Source organism: Labrus bergylta, chromosome 4 (genome assembly GCF_963930695.1).
Source record: "Labrus bergylta chromosome 4, fLabBer1.1, whole genome shotgun sequence".
Classification (NCBI taxonomy): domain Eukaryota; kingdom Metazoa; phylum Chordata; class Actinopteri; order Labriformes; family Labridae; genus Labrus; species Labrus bergylta.
The window spans coordinates 4,993,004-5,020,341 of NC_089198.1; the positions used below are offsets into that span (position 1 = coordinate 4,993,004).

Below are 27,338 nucleotides of genomic sequence, written 5' to 3' on the forward strand. Positions count from 1 at the left end.
ATGTGTTTGTGCCTGTATGTTAATCGGGCACCCATTTTATTTTCTAAAAGCTGCCCAACAACAGAAACCTCCTCTGTCTACGCATGGCGAGCAGCCTGTCAAGTGAAGAGAGATTAAGAGGAACGTTTTATTGACGTGTATTAATTATTAACAGTTGAGCGAATCCCTGCAGCCAAAAAGAATCAATCCTTTTTGACATTTATAAAATCAAGACGTTTTAATAGCATACTTTATGACCTTCATTTGGGTACAAAGTTGTGAGTGATTGATGAATACAAGAAAGGAAGGAGGCATAGGAGGTGCTACTGAAATAAAAAACGTGAACTAGTTCTTCTGTTGGACTGGGAACTTTGAAATTTGAAAAGTGAATATTGAATGTTATCTAGTGCATTGTAATCTGAGTGAACTCAACTTTAAGATGGCTCTATTTTAGCGGGAAATTGCACGACATTGAAAGTTTCTTTGGCCATGACAGTGACCCCAAACTTTGCTCCTGAAGAATAATCCATCAGTGAACGATCGGTGTGAATGTTATTAGTTCGATTATGACGGGCAGATTGGCACATTGCGCAGCAGCCTGTACTGTCAGTGTGAGGTTTGTTTGATTGAACGTGATGTCTGTCGTAAAAAATGTTTTGAGTGGTTGGAAGGCTAGAAAAGCGCTAAATAAGTGCAGCACATTGACCGCTTTAATCTAGAGCCTCGTTGCAGCTACCATCACCGGCATGTTTCTGCACCATTTCAGACTCTGTCCTGCCATTTACTGATCGCAAACTATTTCAGCCGGTAAACAAATGCTCCATTCAGCAGTCACAAAAGCTAAAGCACGCCAGCAAGTTTACTGGGCAAGACAAGTCTTGCTGGAGAATCTCGCTCCAGTTTTTCAATTCCTGCCAAAGAGGCTGGAAGAGCTTGTGACTTATGCACATTGCTGCCAAATGGAACCATTTCAAAAACTGTTTTGTTTTGTTTTTTTTAACAACCTGTAAACTGTCAAATCACGTTCCACTCTACAAACTTCTTGCAGGTGACATCCTATCGCCAAGTATCATAGCCTCTATCTCTTTTTTTTTGCTACTTGGGTTGCTTCAAACTGAAGGAAAACAAATTGGACATTAGTCAAGCGTCCGTGCACTTTTCTCCCCTCTGACGACAGGAATGCACATAAGACCTTCCCCTCTTCCCTCCGCCGCCCCAACTCTCTTTTATAACCCCCGCTCTCATTTGTTAGTTTAATTAGGCTTTACCTTGTTTGAGTCCACTGGGGCGAGAACTTCGAGGGAAGCAAGTAAAAGGAAAGGGGGGGGGGGGGGATTTGAAGGTCAAACAGTTGATTTGGCCACAGAACTATCTGGAACAAGTTTTAAACATGTAGGGCAGTCCAGGGATCTCGGGAACTATGTGCTCCCTGCGTGTCACCCACTGCTGGTGTGCACTCTGAGCAAAGCACTGGAGCCTGCTCAGTGATTATGAATGTTTGGTGATGTGACAAATGTGGTTGCTTGACGCTCGCTGCCGATGCATCTTCAAAGTGCCGAGGCTGCTGGAATGCACCCAGCTGCCAAACGGTGAAAAGTACGTTTGCGGGCAGACATTGTGTACAGCTGCTGACTGGTGAATCGTTGGGCTACGTACAATGATGTTTCACACAATGGAGCGCTTCCAACTTTGTGTTTCCTGTTGGAACCTGACAATGGTCCCATGCTCAAAGCCATGCCATGAATAAATGGTTCTCCCAATTTTGGTGTGGCTGAACTTGACCGACGAGTACAGAGCTCCGACCTCAAACACAGGGAGCATCGTTGCTAGAACTCACTACTGCTGCTGCCAGGCTCCAAACACCTGCTGAGAAGCGTCTCAATAAGCTGCATTTTACCTCTCATTATTTTGGGTGTATCATATCATAGAGGGGTGATGCTAAGCTGCAGACTATCTGTATGTGCTGTTTATTCTGACATATTCTATCTGAAATATTACTATTTCGTTTTTGAAATTGATGTTACATCGAGGAGGCAATCACTGGTATCTAAATTGTTCTTTTTTAATCCTTACACTCAGGTCCAAATCATACACATGTAACTATTAATCAGATTATCTATCACCTACTTTAAAAGGGAACTTTCTTTATGATAGGTAAAAATGAATCGATGAATTCCTCAGAATTCCTGTTTTGCAGAGCCGTGCCCTTTAAGTGCCTACATGTACCAAGATGCATTGCACTTATGGGGCAGTAGCCTCGCTCCACTGGATTTTTTTTGACAGATGTATCCTCAGGCTTCAATAAATAAAGCTGAGTCATCCAGAACACTGTATCCTCATCCATATCATCCTCTGCACATATATTTTGGTATGCAGTTGTCTCTGTTATTTGGTGCCTAGCTTACAATTCAAGCTAAAACTGGGACTACAAACCCCGGATGAAATAGTCTGTAGTTCATCCAGGACACCGACTACCCTCAGATGACGTCGCTGGCGATAGGCCATAGACACAGAGAGCATCTGCAACTACTGCAGGCATTTTTCAAACTATACACCGTACGCTGAAAGAGGCGAGGTTGAAAACCAGCAGGTTAGCTTTTATATAAAATACTGTATTCTGAAATGGTTAAAGAAACATCTTTGCTGATCATCTTGTAGATATCTTGTGTGAATTTTAATTAGCTTCTAACAGAGTTATTAGCGTTTCTGCCATGATGGAAAATAAGCTGTTTCTTATCTTCAGTCTACGAGGACGCCTCCACCCCCTTTATCTCGCCTTTGTTTTTTATCGTTTCTTGTTTGTTTGTTTTTTAGGAGAAAATGAAAGCCGCAGTAAAACCACATGTGGCTGGTTTATTACTCAAAGTTAACCTGACTTTGTTGTTAAATCAGAAAACTCCAAACTTCATTTTGTTATGCTGGACTTTCTGACCAAGGGAAACCAAAATTGTCAGATTTAACGGTCAGAGCAATGCATTATGGGTTGTTTTTTGGTCCACTGAGATGTATGTAAATGTGTTGCGTTCTGCTGGATGGGAATATCAAATTATTGTAAAAGATTACTGAGACAACAAGTAACTGCAACCCAAACACCTGCCGTTTTTCAATCAAGCCAATCACTGCAGAACCGATGTCACTGATTGGTTCATATTCAAATTTGAATCAGTGACATCAGCTGCTTTTGGAGTTGATTGGTTTGGTTGGTTGAAGGCCCTCGTGTTTGATTGCGTCCTCACACAAACTCTTACCTAGATACAGCGAAGCGTTCTCCTTCTTGACGTTGTCGTCCAGGTAGGTGGGTCCAAGCGTGTAGATGGGCGTGGATCCCATGCCCACCAAGATCTGGGCGATAACGAACAGCGCCACGTACAGGTTGTGCTCGTTGCCCTCCTGGTCTCTGGGACAGGAAGTGATGTCAACGCGGTCCCTGCCGCTAGCGTTGCTGTTCAAACACAGGCCCTCGTTGCCAAAGGTCGAGTTAACCTCCTGGATCTGGTAGGCCGGGGAGATGAAGTGCGGCAAGGAGAAGAGGGCGGCGCCGACAGCGATGAAAACTCCACCCACCGCCAGCCAGCGAGGCCTCTGGCCCCGACCACCAAAGTAGCTGATAAAGACGACCACCAGGAGGCTCCCTATGTCGAAACAGCTGACGAGGAGACCCGACTCGGAGCTCCTCAGGCTGTATCTTTTCTCTATGGTGGTGATGACACTGCTGAGGTAGCCGGACACCATGAGCGACTGGATGAACGTCAGGTAGCACATGCAGAACAGGAAGCAGCGGGAGTCCTGCAGGAAGATGCTCAGGTACTTCCTGCTGGGCAGACGGATCCGAGCGAGCCTGGAAGCGAAAAACCCCGGGGGCTTCCCTCTCGCTAAATTTTTACTCCTACGGATCTCTGTGTTCTCCATGTACGAGCTTGGTCTGTTTAGTGCCGACTTCCCCGGCTTGGGCACATAGTTTGTTCTCGTCGGGGACTCTGCCTGAAAGGACTCAGTCTTAGCCGGAAGCTGGATAAATTCTGCGCTCTCTTCTGCTGTTATAGACATCCGCACAGAACTAGTGAGCAAGGTTTCCTCTTGAGGGGCTGCTTCATTTAAAACAGGCAAACTTTTAGATTTAAAGTTCGGCTCCTCCGGCTCACTGGAAAAGCCTTCCTCCTTCTGAAGGGACTCGGACAACTCTTCTTCCTCGTGGTCTGCCATTATTCCAAGTCAAACCCGCCTTTCTTCAGGGGTTAGAAATAAACCCACCCAGTTACCAAGCTTTGAGTCTACAGTCTAGGGGCTGCTGCCCATTACATTCATTATTAATAAGCACATCTACTCCCACAAACACAGTCTGGCACACAAAGAGGCCCAAAAAAAAAGCAACAACGTCAACCAAAGGGGAGAGCACACTCACAGCTTCTGCTTATCTGCAGTGCAGGCAGCACAGCCTCAGTCCCGGTTTGTTTATCTTGACATGCACATTCGCCTTCAGCAACCATCTAATCCGGAGGTGGACATCGCTTAGGCCTCCTCAGCTCGGCCAGCGGTGCTCCAGGGCCAGGGCTCCCTGCAGATGCACAACATTTCCACTCGATGGTTTCCCTCAGCAGGACAATGCTGGCAGTGACGAAATGAACTCGCAGAGCATGCGCCGCATCCCAGACAGGTCCTGCCAATGAAGATCACACAGTTATAATGTCACAGCTTTTTTTTGTTACATTAGATGACGGTGCCCCCCTTCTCCTTCAAACTCCTCCTCCCCAAGTCAAGGGCATCACCCCCCCTCGACGTTATCACCGCACCAGCTGTCCTCCCAGCGGGAGAGAGAGAGGCTGTCATTGAGTAATATTTTTTTCCATGAAAATCCCGGCTGGATATAAATGAAAAAAATATAAATTATAAAAAGGAGAAAAGTCGTCGAGAAAAAACGAGCATTTAACGGGAGAAGTCCGAGTCCGGTGTGGGGCTGCTCGGATAATACCGCAGTGCTCAGCTGCTCTCCGTCGCTGTTTTGAAAACAACGAGTGATGTGCAGTTCGAGAACGAGTCGGTTCAAAGATCCGGTTCTTTGAAGGAGGGGAACCAGCTCCCCTCTTAAGAGCCCAGTGACTCTTTTACTAAAATCATTTTTCATTTTCAGCTGCACAGCTATCTTTTACAGCCTCTAGTTGGACACTTTAATGTTTCATCTGGACAAATAATTTATTAGCTGAATTGCACCTTAAACCACAGACTCATTCAAAATCGCAGACACTGCTGTCAACCTGCATCATAATTGATGCTGTGCAGCTATAGATCTACTCTAATTTGCATACAGGCCTATATTCAACCGTGTTTTAAATCCTTATTCCTATGTAATTTTTCCAGGTATAAGTTTAATTGTATGGGCTTAATTTTGATCCCTGTAGGGGTTTCTTTAAATCTTCATTCTTCATTCAGGATAATATAAGGGAGGGGGGGACAGCGGGTGTTGCTATAACAAACGTGTCATGTCATGAGTGTTTTTGTAAGCTGCTACTGGATATTTCTTTATATTTGTCTGAATTGCATCAATCCAGAAATGGTCGGCCTACTTTTTAATAAAGAAATGTTTGAGAGCTGAAAGAGCTCTGGCTCAATAATGAGCCGAGCCAAATGATCCGACTCCATAAAAATAAACGGAATCCCCATCACTAAAACCCATTTTCGTCAAGCTGCAGAGTTACCGGGACGGCACACTTCAAAATAAAAGCCCTACGAATGCGACCTCATATTCCTGAATCGTTCATCCCTGCTATCAAAAAATAATAAATAATAAATGTAACGCTGTTAATGTTTACACATGATTTAAAAGTGGGCGCACCAGTAATTCTACATGACGTAAAATAAGTGGAGATAATATATTGGATATATAATATTGGCTAAATCTAACGATGTCCTACATTTTAAAATACCATGGCAACAAAAGTAGAAGTCCTAGGCACCACTTCTGTGTTACTTTTCTTATTATTTATTACTATTTTATTGTGCAAAATGTCGCTCCCGTCTTTTTTTTTTTTTTTTTTAAGAGCTCGACCGGAAGTTCTTCTTTGAGTCAACAGCGAACCAGACAGTGACGGTCACCGATAAAATAAAATTACTCCAACAATGGCGACGCTTCCTTCATCTAACCTGACACCCTGGAGCGAAAAACGGGCTTTTAATGTTTAATTTCGAGATAAAAAATAACCTAATATTTTTAGACAACCAGACAAAGAAAAACATTAATGTCTTTATATCTTACCGACATACAGCGACTTGTAGAAGCGCGTCAAGCTACAGTGAGCCAGCAAGAAAACACCGGAAACACAAAATAAAAGCATAAATTATGTCATCTTGAGACTGTTTGACATTACCACTTTTGCAAAGAAAAATTAATATCCCAAAGTGCCGACCTGAACAGAATTATAAAAATGCTGAAAAAAACTCCAAAGAGAATCGTGCATTTTTCTGTTCAGGTAAATTGTCAGACCGCAGAGGAATAGGTTAGATCTTGTCACAAAACATACAACAATTTCTTTAACAATTCAAATGACACAATTTTATTATTTCATCCAAATCTGCATTCTTCCGACCAGTCCGTTCTCAACTGGTCTAGCCTTAGAACCCACCACTAACTCCTCCAAGAAATATCACGGCCCAAATTTCTGATATTCATTGGTAGAGTTGTTTGACTCACAACTGGAAGGTTGAGGGTTCAATCCCCAGCTCCTGCATCAACATGTCTGATGTGTCCTTGGGCAAGACACTCAACCCGGAATTACTCCCGCTGCGGCATATGAATGGGATTAATTACTTCTGATGGTCACTTTACTCAGCAGCCTCAACCATCAGTGTGTGAATGTGTAGGTGTGACCTGCGGTGTAAAAGAGCTTTGAGTAGTCAGAAGACGAGAAAATAACTTTACAAGCTCAAGTCCCTTTTAATATGTTCAATGAAGAATTGTGCAGTTTAGAGTTCAGACACCGAACAAAACAAACATGTTTACAAAGCGCTTCTTACACATTTTTTTCCCCCGGCACACATTCACGACCCATTGAAAACAGTTCCATGACCCACTTTTGAGTCCCAACCTACCAGTTGAGGACCACTGCTTTACAGCTCCCTGCTCTGCTGATATTCTTTAATGCATAAAGTGAATACAATCTGTTCATTTTCCATCAAACCTACACCACACACTCACAAACAGAGAGGACTTTTTAAAAATACGAGGAGCTCCAGATTTTCTCCAGAAGAAAATGAAATAAAGTTGGAGGACGTTGATTAATAAAAGAGGAGTTGATAATGACACCTGTGAAACTCTCTTGCCTTAGTCATGAAGGCTAAACTGCGACCTTAATCCCAGCGTTGTTTCTCAGACCCCGGCCGTCTTTGGCCTTTTTAACTTCATGATGAATTTGATTCTTTTTGGACATGATCATGTTTAAAATAATGACATTCTCAAAATAAAGCAGCCTTTCTAAATCTGTCAGGCTGATGTAAAAAATACATTCTGATGTTGTCCTCATATGTTCAGAGCTTGTTATCAGATCCTCATGCTGAAGAGCCTCAAGGCCACACGGAGGCGCCAGTGTCCCATGTTTCCCATGATGCAGCTTCAAAAGATTTTTTAACTTCACTTTTTCAGTTTCTCGAAAATACTATACAGATAGCTTGTATGAAAGCCAAACCCAGAAGACAAATCAAAGGTCACACAAAACCACCAAATGTAGATAGACCAGATATCAGACTTCAGGAATTTAGTACAAAAAAGAGAAAAACAAAATATTAAAACAGAAACAAGCAAAAAAACACAATACTATAACTATAAATAATGGACAGTTTGTTGTAGAGATGGTTACTCTTATATTTTATTATCAAAGTTATGAAACAAAGAAACAGCAGATGCACAATGCCGTTGCTCCAGAAGTGACCTCAGCTCATCTCTTGCATTGTGTAGAAAGTAGAAACTACGTCGTCTCATGTCTCATTCAGCGGAGTTTTCAAGCAGCTTTAATTGTTTTTGGACTTACTGAAGTGAAAACTATAAACACATCAATGTTAAAATAAAAATCCTCAGTAGGTATTCCCACCTCTGGTGTATCTCTGTTGTCATTCATCCTAATAGACACACCATCCTTTGTAAGCAAACAGCCTTTCTAATGAAAAATCTTCATTTAAACTGACAACAATAAACCTGATTAACACATAACTTCTGTTACATGATACTGGAGGAGAGCAGTACAGTCAGTCATTTAGGAGATGTGATACGATCTGTCAGGGAGAAAACCTCCGGTTCATATTTAATCACTGATGTGCGTTTCTAATATTCATTAAATCTAATCAACTTAATCATGGCGTGATCATTATTCCACGAGTAATGAGACTCCTCTTCACTTCACTCACGTGTGACCGGGGTGACTGACTTCACAGCGCTCAATACAGTAAAACCAACACACACACACACACACACACACACACACACAGATAGAGACAAACACACACAAAATGAGATGGTACCTAAAGAAAAAAAAGGAAGCAAGCAAGGAAAGGAGAGACAGAAGGAAAGCAAGAAAGCAAAGACAGTGTGCCAAAATCCTCAAAGGACTTTACAGAGCAGAGCAAGCAACACATCCAGTTTACAAAGGAAGAGAAATAAAGAATTAAATAAGGACAAGGAAAAAGAATAGATATGACTAGAGGAGGATACACGGACACAAAGCTGGCAAGAAGCTAAAACTGTTGCTCCAAATCTTTTTTAAAAATGATTTGCATAACAGATTACAAATGTATCTCGAACTTTTAAAGTCTTTATATGTGATTTTTCACACTTAAATATAATAGAAATGAAGTATATCCTCTGAAAATAACTCTGTGAGTCATGACTGTCTACAATGGGTGTAACACCCGAGTCCCACTGTCTGTGATGTTTTCAGAGTTTTCAGAGTCCTATCTTCACTTTGTTTACATCGCCCGGACGGCCGGCTGACTCCTCCCCTCGTGTATAAAAGTTGTTTAATTGAGGGACTAGAGAAAAGAAGAATAACATACTGTACTCACTGCTTAACTGTGTTTCTAGATCACGCTCATTTCAGGTAAATTTACATGCAGTATGAAGATACCAGCATAATAAAGATCGCTAGCATTAGCATGCTAACACAACAATGCAGCGTGAGTGGTTTTGGTTTCATGCTGGTGCTCAAGGGCGACATCTGCTGGATCAAAAAATAGATAAATAAAGTAAATAAAGACTTTAAATTAAAGGAGCAAAATACGTCGGACACATTGCTAACGTCCACATTTGCTGCTGACCACACAAACATGGACATTTACATGGCCAACAGGGTACCCTGTGCACAGTTTATACGTTTCTCAGGTGCGTACGGTTGCAGAAACATACCATGAAAAATAAATAAAAACTCTGTGGTGCACTGAAAATAACTTTACTGTATTTTATGTTTCACCTGTAGTTAACTAAACCTAGCATTGATATAAAGGCAAAAATCTGTCATTTCCGCAGCATCTTCTTTGCGTCCTGGGACCCGCCCTCCCCTCCAACAGGGAAAACTTCCCGCTGTGAAGTACATTAAAACAGCTTAGGAGGATTTCAGGGGGAGGCAGTCCTGCAGTTTTGCATGTGTGAAAAAAAGAAAAAGAAAAAAAACACAAAACCAGGCATGAGAAATTCGGCCTGAAGAGAGACAGAAAAACAATAAATATGCTAATTCAGTTACATGACACAAATGTCCACATGACTCACCACTACAACTTCATTTATCCCAAAATCCTCCTCGCAGCGGTGAGCGTATACCTGCAGGCTGCGGCTCCTTCCAGAGCACAGCGAGACGGATCTAATGTACAGTGTAATGTTTGGCCCGGGGAGAGCACAGAGACGCTGCTGTGTCCTATTTGCTGCGATGTTGAGCTCATTTTGGAGAGCCGTTCATTCTCCCTGCAGCGCTGTAGGGCGTTAGCCACGGGCTGAAATACAGTACGATCTATCTGCTTTCCATCAGGCGCGCTATTAGAATCTCTGTTGTGTCTGCATGCTGCTAAAGTCTTACACTCATCAGTCTTACGCTTCATCTTCACCTTAACGGTTTGGACGTCTGAAAGGACAGCAGGGGCAGACGATAAGACATGTCATCGTGTGTCACATGCAGGAACCTTTTCTGGAACATTTTCCCACTCATCTTCATCCGACTGGAGCGCCAATCCAGTCCTGAATGTTACTGTTTTAAGGGGTTTGGTGGTTTCTTGAGTTCCTCAAGTATTCACGTTCTTATCAGAAATGTTCGACATATATAAGATAAATTAAATTGCAGGTTGCCCTCTCCAGGGGAATTCAAATATAAAACACAAATCAGTTTGTTCTGATCTTACGAGGCCTTTTAGTTGGTGGTCGCCTGATCGGTGGTGAGCAAGGCCTACAGGAGTGAGTCCAGGGGGGTTGACCAAGGGTGCCCATCCCCCTCTCTAAAATTCGATCAACCACCTCAATAAAAGCTTCACATATGTAGAATTTTAAAAGGACAAGTTAAAACACATGTAGTTATTGAATAAAATGTATAATCTGCAATAAAAATGTAGATTAAAAACGTTCTGCGCGTCTAAAGTTACTGACTGGTGACATGTTTTCGGTCTTAGGCACAAAAATTAGCACTCCAGGACCTCCACTAACTGTAGTTAACACGTTGCACATGCTCATTTGTTCATCATCAGTACAAGAAAAAAGGAGCTTTTATGTGTGTCTGCAGCGTCACTGGATCAGAGCAGCGGACCAGATTAGCATGAGTCAGCAGTTCGTTTAAGTATGTCTCCACAGAGTTTAGGAAACATATGTCGAGTGCGGATGGGGTTGTTTGTTGAGTATGTTAAGTAAAATAAATCATCAATCTAAAACGATTGGGATGCTAATTTTGTTAGCCAGTTAGTAGCATTTTTGAGTACGTGTTAGCATCAAGCTAAGGAACTGAGATATGCATCTCGGTCCATCTGTGAGAAATTGTCTCCACTGGTCATCCAAGTGATCAGAGTCTGGACAGCCTGCGCGAGACCTGATCCAGAATCTGTAATCGATGGTTAAACGGATCTCCTGCGGCCCCTTTGAGGAGGGAAATTTTTGAAAAAGAAGAATATCTAGAGGCTGTAAATATGTCAGGGAGCTTACATTTGAGCATCAGGACAACACTTCTGTACATGCATGTACCTTCTTCAGCTACAGGCTTAAATAATCCTCCTCATGAAAGACACATCAGCGATTTTCTTGCTGCACATGACGGTTGAAGGCACATGCTAAAGAAACCGCGGATAATCGTACAAGAGCGCAGCAGGGGAGCTTCGGTAGTTGGTCGGGTGAGCTCCTACAAAAGCTCAAAATGAGAATCCCAGAGGCTCAGGGGGACCGCACCTTCAGCACACACCTGGAGATAAACAAAGAGCTACAGCGTCGCTCTAATCCTCAGAAGAGGGAGTCAGTCACCGGAAACGTGCAAAATGAAGAGGATGAGAACGCAGCAGAGGCCTGAGAGGAGGAGTGCACTGATGAAAAGTGATGATAGCGACAATAAAATGATGCCGTGGAGCAACAAACAGAGGGGGGGCGATTTGGATCTCAGCCTGGATGTTGTGCAGTCAGATTATCAGTTTGAAGAAGGTGATTGGCAGGGATTAATCAACCGCTGTTAATTGGAAGTAAAGGTGAAGTGGGAGGAGGAGGGGGGAAGATTATGCAAAGCAGGTATTATGGTGTAAAATAGTAGATATGGTTCAAATTGGAGCTGAATGCCTGGTATCTGGTTTTCAAAAATCTTTTCCCCTGTTTGTTTGTTTGTTGTGTTCTGTGGTTTATTTTTGTATGCTCCTGCATTTAAACCCCAGCAGATGATCCTACAGGCAGCAGCACAACTGGTCTTGAACCCCACCCCAAAACAGCACATGACACTGGGTTGTTCATCTCTTTACACTGGCTCCCAGTTACTGCTCGCATCAAATTTAAAACTCTGCTGCTCGCTTACAAAACAGCAACACAAACGTCTCCTTACCTAAACTCTCTCATCCAGGTCTACACTCCCTCCCCCCACTACGCTCTGCCAATGAAAGAGGCCTGATCCAACCTTCACAACAGGGTCCTAAGTCTCTGACTAGACTCTTCTTCTCTGTCGCCTCCCGGTGGTGGAATGAACTTCCAAACTCCATTCGATCTGCAGAGTCTCTCTGCACCTTTAAGAAAAAGCTAAAGACCCAGCTCTTTCATGAATACCTACTAACTTAATGATGATATTTGAACTTAGATTTTGAAAAAAATAAAACTGCTCTGCCTCTGGTCACTTCCTGTCAGCACCTATGTTCAGACTTAAATCTGTTTGTTTGCACTTACTGACAATGGCTGACTTGGGTTATTCTTTCTCTGATGTTCGTTGCTTTGGATAGAAGAGTCTGTTGTATTTTGTGTCTTGATCATGATGTTGATCAAATGTTGTTGTGCGGACAAATTATTTAGGATTCACTTTTTGGTGTATTTGTTGGAAATTTTCTTTACATAAGACAGAAATCAGTAAGTTAAATGTGAAAAATAAAACATCTAGTTTGTGTGGTTGTTGCAGGCCTCGACAAATATCATAATGAAAAGATAGATGCCTGTCTACAGGCCTACCTGTATGCACTGGCCCCAAACTGCCGCAAGTCATGTCAAGTCAAAAATAACAAAGTAGAGAGGAAATATTGGTGGAGAAAGCTGGTTTTAAGTCAACTGTTGAAGAGGTGAGGCTTCACTCTGTCTTAAGAATCCTGCACAGTGAAGTGTATCCCAGAGGAGAGTGGAGACACCTCCACTTTGTAACTTTTATAACCTAGCTGAGTCTTCATTTATTTCAGAAGATATGCATGGCAGAGTTTTAAAGACAGTCTTTCACGCTGTGAGCAGGATTTGAACCTGCGCAGGGATACCCCATTGGATTTCGAGTCCAACGCCTTAACCACTCGGCCATCACAGCTACTTTCCTCAACTTGTTCATGATCAGAAACATCTAATAGGACTTGCGACAAAGGTTCCCAAATAGCCTAAAAAAAAGGGACCTTGTGGATCACTTCTATAAATCAATCAGCCATTTTGGCAAATATGACTCTACAGCCGTTTGGAGGGACATTAGTTTGTACGTAAATCTGAGCCATAACTTGGGGTGGATGACTTTCTTGAGAAACTTTTTGATGACACCGATAACGATACAGCGAAATCTTTCATGAATAATACCTGTATGGATTTACTCTCTGCTTTTACGTCACTGTCCTCTTCCTCAGCCGTTGTATTAAACAATATCAGGACGGGCTAACTGACTTGTGACGCAAAGCAGTACGCACATCTCGTGAGAGAAATTAGGCCCGCTGCCAAACTTCTGTTCATCGGAGAGATGCCGTTCTGCCTGTTGAATGTTGTTGTGCTATTAGATCGACTCTGAAACAACTGAAGTTACATATCGTTGCTTTAAAGGCTTTATTTGCGATTTTTCACACTTAAATGTAGAAATCAAGTATATCCTCTGAAAATAACTGTTTTCCGAGCTTTCCGAGTCCTATCTTCACTTTGTTTACATCGCCGGGACGGCCGGCCGGCTCCTCCCCTTGCGTATAAAAGTTGTTTAATTGAGGGACTAGAGAAAAGAAGAATAACATCTGTACTCACTGCTTAACTGTGTTTCTAGATCACGCTCATTTCAGGTAAATTTACATGCAGTTTGAAGATACGAGCATAATAAAGATCGCTAGCATTAGCATGCTAACACAACAATGCAGCGCGAGTTGTTTTGGTTTCATGCTGGTGCTCAAGGGCGACATCTGGTGGATCAAAAAAATCGCATATAAAGCCTTTAAAGGTTCAGATGTGTTAAAGTGGGTACAAGAAGAATACAACTGGCACACACAAAAGTCAGGCCGCCTGTCTTGTGAGGACCAGGAATTCGTCACCAAATTTTATGGCAAACCAAAGGATACTTTTTAAGATTTTTGATCAGGACCAAATTGGCTGAATGTTCCGACCACGTTCTTCACCGATATCTCCATGTGGCCAGCACGGTTAAAAACATCTTTAGGGTCTTTGTTTGAATGAGGCTGAATCACAGCCTGAACCAGAGCTCTTCCTCTCCTCATGATGTCACCGCCTGATCAGCCGCCTGCCTCCTAAAGCCGGCAGGGGGGGGGGGGGGGGGGGGGGAGAAGTCAGTCACTGTGCAGGGGCTTCCTGCTGCAGAGCTGCACTCTGAATCCTCCCTGAGCTCACACAGGAGGACGAGAAGAAGAAGCAGTGGAGGAAAAAACTACTGGACATTTTTTCACAGAATGGCTCCTGTGCACGGGACTTTGAGCAGGAACATGGAGAGGTCAGAGCACGATATGAAGGGAAAGTGCAAGAGGAAGAGGAGGAGGAGGTGCAAAGGCAAAGGTTTGTAGATGTGTTTTCTGAAGTTTATGTGGAGAAAAGTATTATTTCAATTTCCTCCAACTGAGATGGTTTTACACTGACTTCTGTTTGTCATAATTTTGTCTCATTTTGGATTTCCTTAAAGTGTCCTCTGCTTTCCTTTCATCTCTTTACTCATGAGATACTATTATTCTTTCCTACTTTACTGGATGCTTTAACACATTTTTAACACAATTGTTGTTTCTGCACGGCTATTTGAGTAACAACATTTAGAACGACGTGTCATCATGTTATCTCGCCTGGGTAAATTTCAAATGTGTTTAAAATTACTGCAACCCTCTTTTTTTTTGTATTTGAACAGAACCATAAATATGTTTGAATAACTTTCTTTACCTCCTAGTTTTCTGGATGCGTGACATTTTTTTATTGTTGTGGTTCAAACTTTGTGTGCAGAGCCATAGAATCACAGTTCGACTGAATCCGAGAGAGAAAAACAAACGATTTAAATATATACTTTTAAATATGTTCAAGTAGATTTTCATTATTGCATTTGAGTTTGCTATTAAGTTGTGAGGATGCAAGCTTTTCAGGGGGCTTTCTATGCCTTTATTATACAGACAGGACAGTGGATAGAGTTTGAGAGAGAGCGAGAGAGAGAGAGAGAGAGAGAGAGAGAGAGGAATGACATGCGGGAAAGGAGCCACAGGTTGAATTTGAACCCAGGTTTCCCCCTTGTGAGGACCGCAGCTTACATTTAGCTATACATTTGCCGAGCGACATTGCCACTATAGGCTATTACACCCCATGAGGATGCAAGCCAACCAAACTCTACGCTGCATAAAACCTGCAAGGCAAAACAAAATGGTTCCTAATGCAGCAGGTTCTGCATCATGCAAACACTAACGAGGGATATATGTGATGAGATCTATAACCACGCTTTTATAATTTCAAGTCAGTGAGGCTTTGACTTTATTTAGAAGAGTAAACACCGAACATGTTAGCAAGCTTTGTGAGGAAAAGATAAATAATGTAACAGTGACCTCACTGGTGGCAAAAATAAGTTTGACTGTTCGGAAACCTACAAGAAAATCATCATGCAATAAAATACTCTGCTCTATTTTTATGAATTAACGTCATTAGTATCTCGTTAATTCAGAAAAAATGAAACAAAAATCATTCCAAAAAATCGATCTTGTAGATTTGCAAAACAGAAACGGTTTTTTTGTCTCGAGTGAATGCAAGACGTTTCTGTAACTTATCACTTGATTTGTTTTCCCAATTTGTCATGATATTATGGTTTTAAATATGACTTCAAGCATGATGTTTACTGTTTCACCACAACGATTTCAGCCGAAAACAGTGGCCTTTGTTTGTGGTTTGCTTATCCGTTCGTTCCTTTACAACCGCCTGAAAACAGAAAGTTTTGAAAAACGGCATCGTCTCTGTCGTCGAGTAAATTGGCAATCCACAGTTCCTCTGAAAACGGAGACTTCTTACACATGTGCTTCACGGTTCCAGTCAATATCCATGCATGAGTAAGGTGGACTACAACAACAATGGCCGACTCTCGAGTTCTGTTTCTGTTTGTTCTATTTAATTTAACAAGCAACCTGAGGAAGCTACAAACGGAGCGTTGTTCACTCTCAATAAAGTTACAGTGAAGTAACTTTCAGTGTGCCCAGGATTATTGATTTATTTTTCATTGTTTATTACTGCAACCGAGCGGCACCTGGGTATAAAGGTTGGCTGTGCACGGGGTGCCCTGTTGGTTATTTAGATTACCCAGGTGTCCCTAACCCTTACCCCTAACCCTAACCACACCAAGAAAGAGATTGATTTAGAATAGTTTATTGGAAGGTGCATAGACGAGATCAAAATGATGAGCGAGGTTGGATGATCAGAAGATTGAGGGTGGAAAGATGAAGGGATGAAGGTTAGGGTGCAAGGAAGGAGGGATGAAGGTGAGGAGGTAAGAGTTTGGGGACGAGGAGACGGAGGGAAGGAGGTAAAAGCAGAGGGATGAATGGATGAATGTAAAGGTCGGTAGGTGAACGGAAGACGGAAGTTGGACTTGTGTCAGACGATGTAGGTACGACTTGAGGTTACTGAGCCAAGTTTCAAAAACTATATGTTTGGATTTATAGCTACATTAGCATCCAGCCTCCCCTGCTAGCATGTCTCAAGTTGGGAGAAACCTAGAGAGTAACATTCAGTTAAACCCTGAAATAAAACTTTCTCCTCGTTTGCTCCTAAAAGGTGAAATTTTTGCCTGAGATTCAAATCTCCTGGAGACTGTGAAACAAATCACAATAGTACGTTTATATCAGCTGATATTTTTACACTCTTACACATGAGTAACTCAGATGCTCGTCTACGGACACTAACGTCCTAAAGAGCTGCTGTACGTTCACTCTATAGTCACTCTGGACAACGTGCGTTTATGTGCATAGATAAAATGTGTCATCATGGTGCGCGTTATTTTAATCGTAATTACAGTCATCCGGGCAACAGGTCAGTCTTTTAGGATTAATCTGGCATTGTTCTCCGCATGCTAATCCTCAGTAAATGCTGCAGATTAGTACGTGATGGCTTTTGTATTAAGTCCAATGGTTATTCAAAGTGCACTAAGCCTATTCCACTCTCATTAATGACCCATTGGCCTTTTTTATGTACATCATCACTGAAGAGAGAGAGCGCTGTTTGAAAAATGAAAGCTTTCAGAAAATCATCGCACATTTTATTTCTTAAATCCCACTATCTTTAAGGCCAGAATGCACTCAGCTAATGCTTCCACTGTAACCAACAAGGACACTGGATCTAATGCCAGTCGTCATGTTATGAACACAAGGTGGTGAGTTTTTCATGAATGGCAAACGTCTCTGTTTGCAAGAGGACACGTGTTTGTCTTCATGAAGGAATAATCTTTGGGGCTAGCGGTGTGTCAAGAACACGTCAAGGCAATCAAGGTGATGACCTGAACCCAGAACCTAGACATGTCCAGAAGGGGTAATATTTGCAGGGGTTTGTGCAAAACCATACAAACTTCCATGAGTAATGCCAAGTCAAAATTAACTTTCTGCTGATTCCAAACTATACAACTTTCCGTCTCACGCTCTATTTCACCCTCCTGCTTGTTATTTATACTTTATTTCAGAGTGTGTTACTTGTTATTCAACAGATTATCTTTTAAAATAACCAAACCTGAACCTGCAAGATACTTTACAGGAAAACTACCATAAAATCTTGACACTAAACCATGTTTTTGGAGGTGTCTTGAAGGGAACACAATGGTTGCCATAAGATTCAATAAAGGTGATATTGTGCAGTTTCTGTACAGCTGTGTTGCTCTTTTAGCAAGCCTAGCTGTAGTTGTTCTACACATTCTGATGGTAGATGCTGTCACCCATCTAAGGGTGGATGCTGCAATGTGAAGTGTCCATCAGAAGAAACTAATCCCATTCATACACTGCTGATGAAGCAATTGGGGGTCAAGTGTCCTACTTGAGGACACATTGGACATGTGGCTGTAGCAGCTGGGGATTGAACCCCTGACCTTCCTCTTGAAAGGTGACTGACTCTACCAACTGAGCCACGGCTGCCGTGATATGTTCTTGGGCAAGACACTTAAACCCCAAATTGCTTCATCAGCCACATATGAATGTGTTTCAATGGATTAGTTACTTACCATCAGTGTGTGAATGTGTAGTTGTGACCTGCGGCGCTTTGAGTAGTCAGACGACTAGAAAAGAACAGTACAAGCTCAAGTCCATTTTACCATTTATATAACAAATGTCAAACTTTTACATGGAAAAAAAAATTATAGATGGAAAACTGCTCACCTGGAAGTCATGTGTGTTTTGCTGACTCAGGTTAAACTCAGGTTTAAAATAAGGTTAAAGAATAGTCAGCCGTTTGGTTTTTTTTGTTACTAGACTCTGACAAAAAGATTTGACTCTTTGTGCGGATGACAGGATGAACTTGTTGGAGGCTTTTCTGTAAAAAAAAAACAAATTACCATTTGGCTGTTAAATCCCCGTCTGCTGCTTTCAGTCTCATGTAACAAACCGTCATTTTTTTGGAAAAGATATTTGATTGTCTCGCTTTCAGTGAGGATTATAATTCTCCATCATGGAACAAACAGCTGCTCTCTTCGATGGTCCATCAGTGGTTTTTGATGGTGCGTCATGCGTTTTGGACATATTTGTATATTGGATGCATTTTGGATAAGTGCAGTCAAACTTAGTGGGGCATGCCTGTATGTAATTTCACTGATGGATGCTGCTATCTCTACTCTTCTCTCGGGCTCTGGCTTCATGAAAACATTAGCAATATGGTTTGTGTGCCCATTTAGTCTAATTGCAGGGATGCTCAGCGGGTAAAGCGTACTAACTCCACAAGAGTTAGGGGTCCCGCTTTCTCTGCAGCTCATTGTGCTGCCTACAATGCCCAGGCTTGAGATTTGAATCCCACTTTGTTTGAATATACAAAAAGAAACAGTGTTTTCTGGATCATATGAGATTCTTCTGCTTTCTTGGAATGAATTCTCCTTTTCTTCTGCACTATGACAAAAGAAATACAAACAATCGCTAAAGCAGTGGTTCTCTAACTTCCTCTGTTGTTCCGTTATTTTCTCCTTGGAGGAAAAAATGTGGTGATTAAAAGGGCCAAGTTAAGAATTATTAAAGGAGCAGTATGTAACTCTGACACCCAGTGTTTAAAATGGGCACTGCAGTCCAAATTCAAAACATTGTAGAAAGCTTTCTCCCCCCGCCCCCTCCTCTCTATTTATCGAATTTCGAGTTGATCTCATCCATAAATTGTCAGCTGTGATGGCCGAGAGGTTAAGGCGTTGGATTCGAAATCCAATGGGGTCTCCCCGCGCAGGTTCGAACCCTGCTCACAGCGCAATCCTTAATTATACACTACTCCCTGCGTTCAGAAGTTTCTGTATTAGTCAATGCTCACATAGGTCACCATGTGGTGGACTCTGAAGCTTCAGTGTTTATCCAGCTCTGCATGGGTCTGTAAACCTTTCTGCGTTCTAACCTCTCTCCATTTTTCAAAAGCATCTCCAATATTGATCCTAGTTTGAGTTTGAGCACGTTTCTGCTCTTTAATTCTTACATAAGTTACACCCCTGACAAGGCAAATAGCCCAGCATCTGGAATGGCCAATCAGATTTCAAGGGGTTGAAGATCGCCCCTGACTACACCTCTGGATACACCCCACTTAAGGGTGATGGATTGGATTGGATCTGTTAGCAACTCCAGGATGTTTTTCTCTTACTTTAGTACAATGGTTCTTGAAAATGTGATTTACGAGCCCCAAGGACATGACAGAGGGGGTACGGGCAACCTGGGTAGTCAACCTACAAGTTTTTATGAAACTTCAACACCACTTGGTATACAGTAGATATGTGTTGAATGACAGTTTGATAAATTAAGCCATTATCCAGAACTTTATTGTCCAATCCAAAAAAAAGAAAGACAAAGGAATGTAAGGTAACTTTATTTGGTTTACAGTGAGGGAGTCATCCTTCTTTTACGTACAGTCGACAGTCTTCAATACTTAGAGGACGATCCTTATTTAAAACAAAATAAATCGTGCCATCAGAGAGAACAAGGCAAATTAAACCAAGAATCTAAACAATGTTTCCCAAAGAGAAACAGTCTGTAATTAAAGATGAAAGAAAACTCATCTTTCGAGCTGATTAAGTGACAGTGAAGCAGCATGTGAGGGCATTAAAGGTTGAAACGAGGCCATTGTCAGCAGCTGTAGATTATCACTGCCATTGTTATAATCTCTCATTGCAATGCTATTGCACATTACCATATGTTTCAGGCTGTGATTTCATCACTCATTTCCAAATAACAATCATCAGTCTGTTTATTTGAGAGCAGAGGCTTTTGTTGCTCGAGTGTGATTGGATGAGTTTTTGCACTGAACTAAATTGAGACAGAATCTCTGCAGTCTGGAGGATCTCATGTGAATATGTATGTAGAGAACTTTTTCTCTTCACGCTGTGAGCAGGATTCAAACCTGCGCGGGAAAAGCCCATTGGATTTCAAAGCCAAAACCATAAGCTCTCGGCCATCACAGCTGTAGTTTAAGGCAACAAGCCCCCAAAATAAAAATCTTTCAAAAACTAAACTAAAACAAAAGAGATCTTCAAAACTTAAAGAAAGAAGCCTCATTGCATTACGAGTCCAATGCCTTCACCACTTGGCCATCACAGATTAGCTACTACAGTAGCAAGTTCATCAAATTTTAGATTCTGGGTGCGTTCGAATTGTCCCTCCTATCTCCTTTCACTATCCACTTTACCTTAACCCCGGGGAAAACGTCATGAGGTTAATGAGGTTAAGGAAATATGTTAGGAGAATTCATAAAGGACTTAGGGAAAGGCGATCGCGTTGCTCTGACAATCCAACCACATTTCCACTAGGCGACGTCATTAAATGCGACGGGCCGGCGGAGGTTAATGACGTGGGTCCGCTGTGTTGAAACTACAATGTTCAGAAAATGGACTATAAAAAACCCATCTAAAAAACTTTCCCCTGTGCCTTCTTACCGGTGAAATAATCCTAATCACCACAAGGTTGGGATTGAAATAAAAGCAATATAGACTACCAGGCTACAAGTAAGAAAAGTGAAACCATCAGCTTCCTGTCCACTCAGAAATCAACGTCAAAATAAATATGAAATTAATTGTTACACGTATGCAAGACAAGAATGTACAACTGAAGAAATGCACAAAACATTCTGAATTGAATGAAATATGTTGAATAAAACATCATCTGGCTCAAGATGTCTCTGATCCCTTTTTACCTGAAAGACAGGGTGATGTTTTTTATGGTGATTATAATCTGATTATATGGCTTTGCATAATATCTCAAGAACCTTAATCAAGGCGAGGGTTTCAGCATCTGTGACTAAAGGAAAGTTTAACGTTATTTATGATATTGCTGCCAAAACACTCAAAGTGGATAAATAACGAATGCTAACTGAGCACAGGCTGCAATAAAAGTTAAACTCACTTTGATAATTTTACAACATCAGCATAACGGTCATAGTTCGCCTACGGGTTAAAGAGTGTTGAAAGTTGTTCAAGGCATATTATTGCACTGGTAACTTAAATGATCGCCGTCCCTTTTCTGTCATCGTTAATGTTCGTGAACGGAACGGAACGGATGCGCGAGTCGCTTTAAATGTTGCGGCCGCAAGGAATTGTGGGGCGTCATATCTCATCTCCTTTCGTAAAGGATGGTCCAGTGTATCCTATGCTAAAGGAGGTTATAAAGGAAGCATTGATCCACCTTTCCTTAGCTTTTAGAGAATTCGAACGGCTCTTATCATGGCCGCCACTTAAATGCTTCCGGGGTTAAGGTAAAGTGGATAGTGAAAGGAGATAGGAGGGACAATTCGAATGCACCCTCTGTCTTTGGGCTTGCTAGAACATACCCTTCTCAACCCATTGATTAATGTATATTTAGAGATGACGCTGTGAGCAACATGTGCTGTGTGTCAACAACAAATCAGCTAGGTATCCGACAAATTCCTGTCACACAGTTGAGAAAAAGATTTACATTGGAAGGATAATGAAGGGAAGATGCCGTGGAAATGTTTGACCTCCCCATAGTACAACAACGAACAACTAAGAAAAAACAATGTGAGTGAATTAGAATCTCTTTAAAATTTTACAACATAGTTGAAGTGGCAGTAGTGGTTGGTCCAACCATTCCTCGCTCAGTAGTGTTTGTATTTGTTGTGAACTGCAACACTAGAAGAGAGTAAAAAATGGAGGATCTGAAAAGCGATGGGTTAACTAATGACATTTTGCTTGCCCATTCTCACTGATAAATTAAAAGTTTGAACCGTTCCTAAATACACAGTTTTCTTGAACTTGGTCAATGATGGTGGTTCATTCAAATGGTTGAATGAGCATCTAATTGAATACAGAGGATGGAGCCGCACATGAGCAGGTCAGTGAATTCGGTTGTTTTTTTGTTGATGAGCCCATCAAGTTAGTATCATCACAAAGAAATTTGGTACGACATTAGCAAGTTCGTCAAATTTAAGATTCTGCTTTTGGGCTTGCTCAAACAAACATGTCTCCGCCATTGGAGGAGGGCTAGCGCTGTGAGCAGGGTTCGAACCTGCGCGGGGAAACCCCATTGGATTTCGAGTCCAACGCCTTAACCTCTCGGCCATCACAGCTGTATAAATTGTGATATATCAGCTAGAAATTCTACAAATTCCTTTCACACGTTCTCATTCTTATTGATAAATTTGAAGTTTGAACCATGCCTGAATGCACAGTTTTCTTGAACTTGGCCAATGATGTGACCCCCATGATCCTGTACCCCATTGGATTTTGAGTCCAACACCTTAACCTCTCGGTCTTCACAGCACATACAGACACAGGAATGCAGCTATATCTCTCAATTTTTTAAATCATTAACTCCTGATATCCCTTCAGAAATGGTGGGGATCGAGGTGGATTGTAAATTGTAATATGTACAATGTACAAAAGCGCTACAATACAGAAAACTAATGAAAAGAGCGTAAGGAGTCTTTGAACTTTATTGGTGATAAGTTCCAAAGAAATTACTAAAGCCGTCTTTATTACATGACTCAAGAACTCATTCAAGTAAGACTCGGATATAAACAGGGTTTGAATCTTTGTGGGGACAACCCATTGGGTTTCCAGTTACACTGGAGTCACAAATTATTTTTTACAAAGTTTCTGAATTTCCTTGCCCTTGAGGAAAGACAGTCCACATTACAAGTAAATGAAACCGCTCATCATTAATTACGATTAGCAAATGAGATTACCCACAGCTGTCAGACCACACACACACACACACACACCGGACAGCAATCGGGTGCTTCTTGCTTCCCTGCTGCCATGCCTAATTTCATTATTCTATTAAACAAGCTTCATTAACAGAGGCTGGAGAGAGAAATGTTATTTCTAAGCTTTTATATACTGTGCAATATGAAGCCACAAAAGCTCCCTCGCCCTGTTTTATCCCTATTGAGTCTTTGTTTTCTGTTGGTCCCAAGTGACCTCTCTGGGAAGTGTTAATGTCATATTTCTTCCCCCTTTCTGCTACAAATGATGCCAAGAGATGTACAACAGGAGAGACCATTCTTACGAGTAGGTAAAGTCTAAGATGTACATCCAAAACTGAGTCAGTGTGAGCTTGTTTAACGTACAGAATTTTTATTTACTTTTATTTACTGTTGATGGCACATTAATGGGCAGTAAATGGTGTCAGGAGTGGAGGGTGCTCGATCAACCATTTTGGGCTCAAAAGTTCATATAAATGTGTCATCAGTTGGGATTTTAGTGGCTATGATTGCCAAAACATTTGTGCTTTGTGTTGAAAAAATGCTTGAAATTGCTGCTTGAAATACATGCAATAACCTGGGAACATATGAGGCATACTGGTTTTAAACTTCCAGTAGAAAGAATAATCAGAGTTGTACATTTTGGAGTTTAAGAGTTGTCACAGCTGTGATGGCCGAGAGGTTAAGGCGTTGGACTCGAAATCCAATGGGGTTTCCCCGCGCAGGTTCGAACCCTGCTCACAGCGGATCTGTTTCTGTATTATAACACTTATTGGGTCTGATGCTGTTTACTACAAAACACTTGTTTAGAAGTAGAGTGCTAGAGGAAGAGGAATGTACTCCTCTGTGAATTTCCTAGACCAAGATTACGAGCAAAAAAGCTGCGCCAGTACAAATAATAATAATAACAAGTAATGTCCTTACCAACATTACAATGGTATGACCTGGTGAGAAACTTTCTAAAATTGAAGACCTTGGTGATGCCAGTGCAAAAACAAAACAAAAAAAGCCACAGGCCCTAAATCTCTACACTGCAGGACAAATTCATTTTCCAGATTTTCTTCTGGAAGATTACTGGTAGCTTAAAAGCTGGAAAACTGTCATGTTTCAACCTGCTTAGCCTCTACTTTAAACAAGTATAGAGCCAAATCCTGCAATCTATAAATGGGAGTGAGTTAATGAAGCGACACTTGCGTGAGAGTGTTTGTGTGTTAATGAATAAGGGGCAAAAAGAGAGATGGATGAATGTGAAAGTGACAGGAAGTTGTGGCGCCTAGATGATGGAACGCAAAGAAAAACACAGATATTATCTATTTTTTTTATCCTAGAATGAACAGGCCCATTAGCTGCGATGATGCAGATCATTAAAATATCTCCAAACCTCCACCTGCCGCTGCCCTCACAAGCTCCAGCCTCACATCATTACTTCACATCCCATCTCACAGCACTCGCTCATATAAACCCACCAGTTAATGGCATCACACGCCTAATATAACTGCAAGGTGCAAGGTTAACGCACAATAATTTAGTGTGGGCTCTTCATTATTCTAATGACTCGTAGTTTGCATTGCTGTGCCCTCCAGAATCACCAATCACCAGGGGGAAAAAATGCAGGCAGTGAGCCTGTTTGGCCCATTGACGCACCAGGAATTCAAACAATCACGCTCCATTTTCAACTGGTTCAGCTTGGAACACAACAAATGATTTGATTCCAATAGGTTTGTTTTTTTCAAAGTGACATCATTGTTTTACAGTTGTTGGGAAGATCCATTATACTTTGCTTAGCAGTGAAATATATGCATTTTATGCTTTGGTCATTTCCTCCAGATCCACTTTTTAAGATTTTGGTAAAATTGTCTTTAGGTCCTGACAGAAATTAATAACTCAAGTTATCTGAAAAAGGAACGAAGAAAATCTGTCATCCGTATCAGTTGTAAGTCTGTAAAAGCTTTGACCCAATGTCTGCCCCGAGGTACCAATCTGATGAACCAATCAGACCCTGTCTCCCTGCTCGCTCTCTAACCCTTGTGTGCGATAGCCCACACTCAAAGCGAGTTTATACTGAGAGTTTACTTATGAGAGAAGAGACAACATAGTTTCTACACAATGCAAGAGATGAGCTGAGGTCCACGTCTGGACCAATGGCGTATATTTGCATTTAAGTTAGCTTAAAGATGATTAAGAAATAATTATTAGATATCAAAGTAGACTTTCAAAGAATAACTAACATAATCATGCCTTTAAAATAAACAACAAGGATGCTTAAAACGTTTTATCTTTAATTCCATTCCAACAGTGAATATCAAATAAAACATATTTCCATCTTTTTATGCCTATTTGTCGGGTACATTTTCTCCCTACATGCATGCATTGCCAAACAAAAGCTGTTTATTGGTGGCAGGGCACCTCATAAATCTAAATGGGATAAATGGGGTCACTGGTTTTGGGGGGTAATAAGGATAAGCAGGTGATCTATTACAGGCTCAGAGCTGCAGGTGTTTCCTGAAGCTAAATCCCCAAATCGCAACTTGTGCAAGATATAGTGAGCTGAGCTGGGAGGGGTGAGTAAGCCTGAGAGTGCAAAGAAGGTGTTGGAGAAATAAAAAAGAATGTTTATATTTGTTACCAAATTTTATTTTTTAATGACAGGTTACAACAGGACGACATGAAATACTTGCTTGATCAAGGTTATCATTTTTAAGAACACTGATAAAATAACGAAAACTGAAATAGGATTTACCAAAAGTTAAATAAAATAAAACAATGTAAAGATTTCCATAGTTTTCATCTTTGACACAGTCATACTAAATGACACATGCTTTATCGTTTGTCTCAGGCACACAGACTTCAGTTTTGCATGAAGTATATGTGCACACATTTGGTATCAGCCATGACAAGTATCACAAGTTTTGTTTATGGTCACATATTCTGTAAAATCTTCTTCACCATGTTTCTCTAACACCAACATGTGTCTCTAGTCCGTCTACAAACCCCCCAATGATGAGAAAAGTCCATCCTCTCTGTCTTCTGCCTGCTCCACTTTTCAGAAAATGTGTGCTCAAACAGGCCGTTTGGAGATTTTCCCTTCATGACATCACAAAGGGCAGTAGCCCCTCCCCCAGATGGGTGACACTCCCACAGCTAGATGTTTGTTCTGCCCTCTGAGCCTGCCTTCTCACCGTAAACAATAGGACATGGAGCAAGAAAGCCCGAGCCAACCAGAGCCCTTCCAGAGAGGGGGCGTGGTCAGACACAGCTCATTTACATATTTAAAGCTACAGACACAGAAACAGCCTGTTCTGAGCAGGGCTGAAATAGAGGGGTTTATAGACATGATCAAATACAGGATCAGAGTGTATTTAGAACAAGAAACTTCACACACATGTTTTGAGGAGCTCTGAGACTTATTTAAACTGGTTGAAGAGGAGGAGATTATGTGAAACTAACAGAAACTAATCCAAACTAAACAAAAATTATGTCTCTGTCTCTCCAATAAAGGCACAAAATACCTCAAAATAAACCTAAAATTTAAAAAAAGATTCAAGAAGTGCGACTGGGTCATTAAGACTGACCTTCTCCTTCAGTTTGAGCTCCTTTCCATCCTGTCTTCAGTTCTTAATAACTAACACCTTTCAATTATGGCGTCTACTTCTGAGCCGCCGCTCTGTTTGTTTTTACTCCGTCTGTTTAGTGGGAACTCTAATATCTCTACTGGCCTTGCACGTTTCGCTCATGCACTATCCTGATAACATGTTAAAATGAGTTCATTCAATCTCTTTTTGTGGCTGGGAGTGAAAATAAAACTATGTGAAAGCATTCAAATCGTGACAGTAATTTGGCTCTTTTTGCAAACTGTCACCCATGGGCTCATTTTTAAATAAATAAATGTTATGGCTGTTGGGTCAGCTGTGGTGAAAACGCTTGAAGATTTTAAACATGTTTGATTCTTTCTTTTCAGGGCGGAGCGACATGTTAGTGACCGTCAACAGCATCAAAAACCACTGGGAGACCACAGCATTGTCAGCCGAGGATGCAGACACCTCGAGTGAGTCTTTTTCCTCCTTTTGTTTTGAAACTTTTGTGTATTTGATTTCTTCATTTTACA

At 41.4% G+C, this 27,338-nt stretch overlaps 2 protein-coding genes and 5 non-coding genes across 8 annotated transcripts in view; 3 read left to right on the forward strand and 4 right to left on the reverse strand.

The window, feature by feature from the left end:
* LOC109999616 (solute carrier organic anion transporter family member 5A1-like) overlaps positions 1-4,960 on the reverse strand; it is a 38,932-nt gene extending 33,972 nt beyond the window's left edge. The window contains exon 1 of the mRNA XM_020654706.3: positions 3,228-4,960. Within this exon, the coding sequence (XP_020510362.3) occupies positions 3,228-4,182 (955 nt within the window). The 5' untranslated portion in view covers positions 4,183-4,960. The remainder of the gene's footprint in view (positions 1-3,227) is intronic.
* A 7,917-nt stretch (positions 4,961-12,877) lies between these two features.
* trnas-cga (transfer RNA serine (anticodon CGA)) lies at positions 12,878-12,959 on the reverse strand. Its single transcript has one exon. It is a non-coding gene; the product is annotated as a tRNA-Ser (tRNA).
* Positions 12,960-14,223: 1,264 nt separating this feature from the next.
* The window catches only part of LOC109999618 (double-stranded RNA-specific editase B2-like), a 28,544-nt gene continuing 15,429 nt past the window's right edge, over positions 14,224-27,338 (forward strand). For both annotated transcript variants that reach the window (XM_065953564.1, XM_065953566.1), the window contains exons 1-2: positions 14,224-14,401; positions 27,192-27,278. In XM_065953564.1, the coding sequence (XP_065809636.1) occupies positions 14,299-14,401; positions 27,192-27,278 (190 nt within the window). In that variant the 5' untranslated portion in view covers positions 14,224-14,298. The remainder of the gene's footprint in view (positions 14,402-27,191; positions 27,279-27,338) is intronic.
* trnas-cga (transfer RNA serine (anticodon CGA)) lies at positions 19,204-19,285 on the forward strand. Its single transcript has one exon. It is a non-coding gene; the product is annotated as a tRNA-Ser (tRNA).
* trnat-cgu (transfer RNA threonine (anticodon CGU)) lies at positions 20,399-20,616 on the reverse strand. The gene is made up of 2 exons: positions 20,580-20,616; positions 20,399-20,443 (listed from the first exon to the last, which is right to left on the reverse strand). It is a non-coding gene; the product is annotated as a tRNA-Thr (tRNA).
* trnas-cga (transfer RNA serine (anticodon CGA)) lies at positions 22,516-22,597 on the reverse strand. The gene has a single exon. It is a non-coding gene; the product is annotated as a tRNA-Ser (tRNA).
* Positions 23,898-23,979, forward strand: trnas-cga (transfer RNA serine (anticodon CGA)). The gene has a single exon. It is a non-coding gene; the product is annotated as a tRNA-Ser (tRNA).